Consider the following 3,601-nt stretch of genomic DNA (forward strand, 5'->3'; position numbering starts at 1 on the left):
TTTGGAATGGAGGATTCAAAACAGGTCGAAACACCTAAGTGCACATCTACCAAGCTTGACAAGGATGAAGAGGTACAAAAATTGATGAAAAGAAGTATAGAGGTATGATTGGTAGTTTGCTTTACTTAACTGCTAGTACACCAGATATCATATTTGCTGTGTGCTTATGTGCTCGTTTTCAGTCTTGTCCAAAGGAATCTCATTTAAATGTAGTAAAAAGAATTCTTAGATATCTAAAAGGAACCTTGAATTTTGGTCTATGGTATCCTAAGTGTCATGAACTTCCTTTGTATGGATTCTCTGATGCTGACTTCGGTGGGTGTAGGGTTGATAGAAAAATTACAACAGGTATATGTAACTTTCTTGGAAACTGCTTAGTATCCTGGTTTAGCAAGAAACAAAATGCTATTTCATTATCTACAACTGAAACTGAATATGTTGCCGCTGGAGCTTGTTGTACTCAATTATTGTGGATGAAAAACTCTTTGAATGATTTTGGATTGATGTATGATTATGTGCCTATGTTTTGTGATAACACTAGTGCAATAAATTTGACAAAAAATTCCATCCAACATTTTAGAACAAAGCACATAGACATAAAGCATCATTTCATTCGCGATCTTGTCCATAAGGGTGAAATTTGTGTTCAATATGTCTGTTCAAAAGATCAAATTGCTGATATTCTCACAAAAGCCTTACCACTGGATCAATTTGTGTCTTTGAGAACAAAATTGGGTGTTTCAGAAAAAATTCTCTGGTCACTCTTTATCGGACGTCCGATGTGTTAGAACGGACGTCCGACAGTGTTCTTGATCATCTACCCAGAAAATTTTGGTTCGGACGAAAGTGTCGGACACTCTACTTCGTTCGGCTGTCCGACACTCAAAAATTACGTCTTATAAGGAAGCCCTCTACATTATTCAATTCATTCTTACCTTTTTGTCTCGGACGCAACTCTTCATATTCTCTCAATTTCAAAATTCAAACTCATCTCTTCTTGGAACAAGTACCAAGAAATCACTCTGACCGACGCCTTCACATACCTATTGCGAGTTTATTGTGCATCATAACTTCCCCCAACTGCCAACTGCACTATAAATTCCAACTCTTACCCGAAACCCTAACCACAAAAATTTCTCCCTCTGTGGACAGTTCGTGCATACACTATAGTTCATACTGCGCTTCTCATCGTTTGATACTTATTTGTATCACATTACACAACAAAACCACACTGCATTGCAATGATGGTGAGGATTAGAGGAGGATCCGTGAGTGCCGGACGCACCTTCAAGCTTCGTGATGAGGAGGATGAAGATGTTCAAGTTATCGAACCTTCCATCAAATCACCCAAAAAGAAAACTGCAAATCGTGGTGGAAAAATGAAGCAATCTGCAAGGAAAAGCAGAATGTACAAACCAGAGAGTCATCTGTTGAGCTATCCGATGAGCAGATGGAGGAGCATCAATCTGAAGGGCATCCAGGAAGTGGCAATGAAGAGGAACTGGAGCAGTCTACCAATGTAGATGTAACCACCACGAAATCACCCAGGAAAGGAAAAAGGACTGCCAAAAGGAAGAGCATTGCTCAACCCAAGGGAAGGCAAACTGCTGATCCCTCTTGGAAACAGCAGGATTCAGAGAAAAATGCTGAGGAACAGCAGACTAATGAACCATCTACTAGGAAGTCACCAAGGACAAGATCTGGTGTCCAGGGTGCTGCACCAACTGCTCAGCGCAGTGGAAAGAGAAAACATCCGAACAACCAGGGACCTAAACTGCTGTTGAACCAACTCTCCTGCCTAAGTTCATCGATGATGAAGCCAGGGAGAGGTTTGAATGGATCTCGCAGAAAGGTTTCATCACTCAAAGGACCATCATTCCCTACGAATTCTGTAAGCTTGACCTTGAATTTGTTCTCAACCTTTTTGAATTCCAAAAATGGACGCATCTTTTGACCATTCCAAACACCTACTATCCTGACATGCTTCATCAATTCTTTGCAAATCTTAGAAAGGGTAAATCACATACTGATCTCATTTCACGTGTCAATTCTGTTAACATAGAGCTGAATCTTGATATTGTCAACTCTGTTTTGGAAACCAAAATTGAAGATGGTTTTAAAGGCCAAATTGCAAATTTCTTTTCATACGAAGAATTTCCCTCTGCATACCATCACTTTCATGTTGCAAAATTGATTACCTATTTTCAGTCTCACTTTAATACTCCTGCTAAGGTAAGATTGGAAGATCTTAGTCCTCAAAACCTGATCATTTTTACCATAATTTTAAATCTGTTGGTGCCCACTGATGGTCACAGAAATGATGCAAACAAAATGGAACTTTATCTGTTCTACTATTTTTTTGAAAAAATCTGAATTGATTTTGATTTTGTCATGTGCAAATTTCTGCTCAAAATCAGCACTGACAGCCGCAGGAAACTGTCCTATGAAAAATTTTTGACTCCCATTTTCACTCATTTTAAAATTCCCTTTACTGGCAAATCTCCAAAAGAGAGTGCATCAACTGTGTTTTCCAAGACTTACTTTGAAAGGAAAAATCTGAAATTTTTTGAGAGTCATTGGTGCTACAAAGAAACTGTCTCTAAGTCTAGGAGGAAAAATCTTCATGAAACTCCTGTAACCCCTAGGACTCCTCGAGACCAGCCTATGTATGTGACACCCTTCACCATTCATCCTAGAAGGTCAGCCTCTATGCATACTTCATCCAACCTTGTGGTCATCTCTCTGCATGATGACCTCAAACAACATATTCTGCTTCTTGAAGATGGCTTGATGATGAACATGACTTCTGATTAACAAGCCACCTTCGTTGCCAAAAGGAATCTGCTTGTACCTCCCATTCCTCCAGAAACTGAAAATGCACACCAAAAGGAGCCTAGAACTGAGCCAACCACTGAGGCTACCCTAGAGTACCGTGCCTCCAGTTCTCAACCATAGGACAAGGGAAAAACTCCGGCAACTGAAGAAGAGACTGAAGAGGATGATAATGATGAGGATGAGGACACTGAGGAAGAAGACCCTGCCCAGTTTCGCCTGGTTAGAAGAAGGTCTGGATCCTCTAAGATCACCATATAGACACTACTAGGCTACTGCACTTCATGATTAGGATAATAGTTCATATTAGGTTTTTTGCATCTTTTGCACTTAAAAACATTTGCTGTGCTCTGTCTTAAGGATTTTACTCCTCTACTAGTCTGTAAAACTATTCAATTATCCTTTATGTTGAATGTTGCTTATTTCTGTTTATCCGCAAATATTTGTTTCTGGTTGATAATGTTTTGGTTCTGAATGGATGGTGTTGTTGTGTTCTGCCAATATTAACTTTGCTAAAATTCAGCTTGGATGTGTGTTGTTGATAATACCTGGTGACAATATTGGTGAGCCAATGTATTGGTAATATGGATAATTTTACTGGTTGATTCAATGATGACAAAAAGGGGGAGATATATGGATATGTAATCTATATGTGAGGGGGAGTCATTCTGTGAGGACCCGTAATTTTCTTAATTTCTAGGTTTTATTTTCTTTTAATTGCACGTTTTTCCACATTTTCTTTATTGAAAAATTTTAAAAATAAATTTTA

The 3,601-nt window shown here is 38.9% G+C and overlaps 1 protein-coding gene across 1 annotated transcript; it reads left to right on the forward strand.

Moving 5' to 3' along the window:
• Nucleotides 1-1,450: 1,450 nt before the first annotated feature.
• Nucleotides 1,451-3,093, forward strand: LOC113769219 (high mobility group protein B2-like). The gene is made up of 2 exons (XM_027313684.1): nucleotides 1,451-1,891; nucleotides 2,956-3,093. Exons 1-2 carry the CDS (start codon nucleotides 1,451-1,453, stop codon nucleotides 3,091-3,093), a joined length of 579 nt encoding a protein of 192 aa, XP_027169485.1.
• Nucleotides 3,094-3,601: the final 508 nt, after the last annotated feature.

Source organism: Coffea eugenioides, chromosome 4, assembly GCF_003713205.1.
Source record: "Coffea eugenioides isolate CCC68of chromosome 4, Ceug_1.0, whole genome shotgun sequence".
Classification (NCBI taxonomy): domain Eukaryota; kingdom Viridiplantae; phylum Streptophyta; class Magnoliopsida; order Gentianales; family Rubiaceae; genus Coffea; species Coffea eugenioides.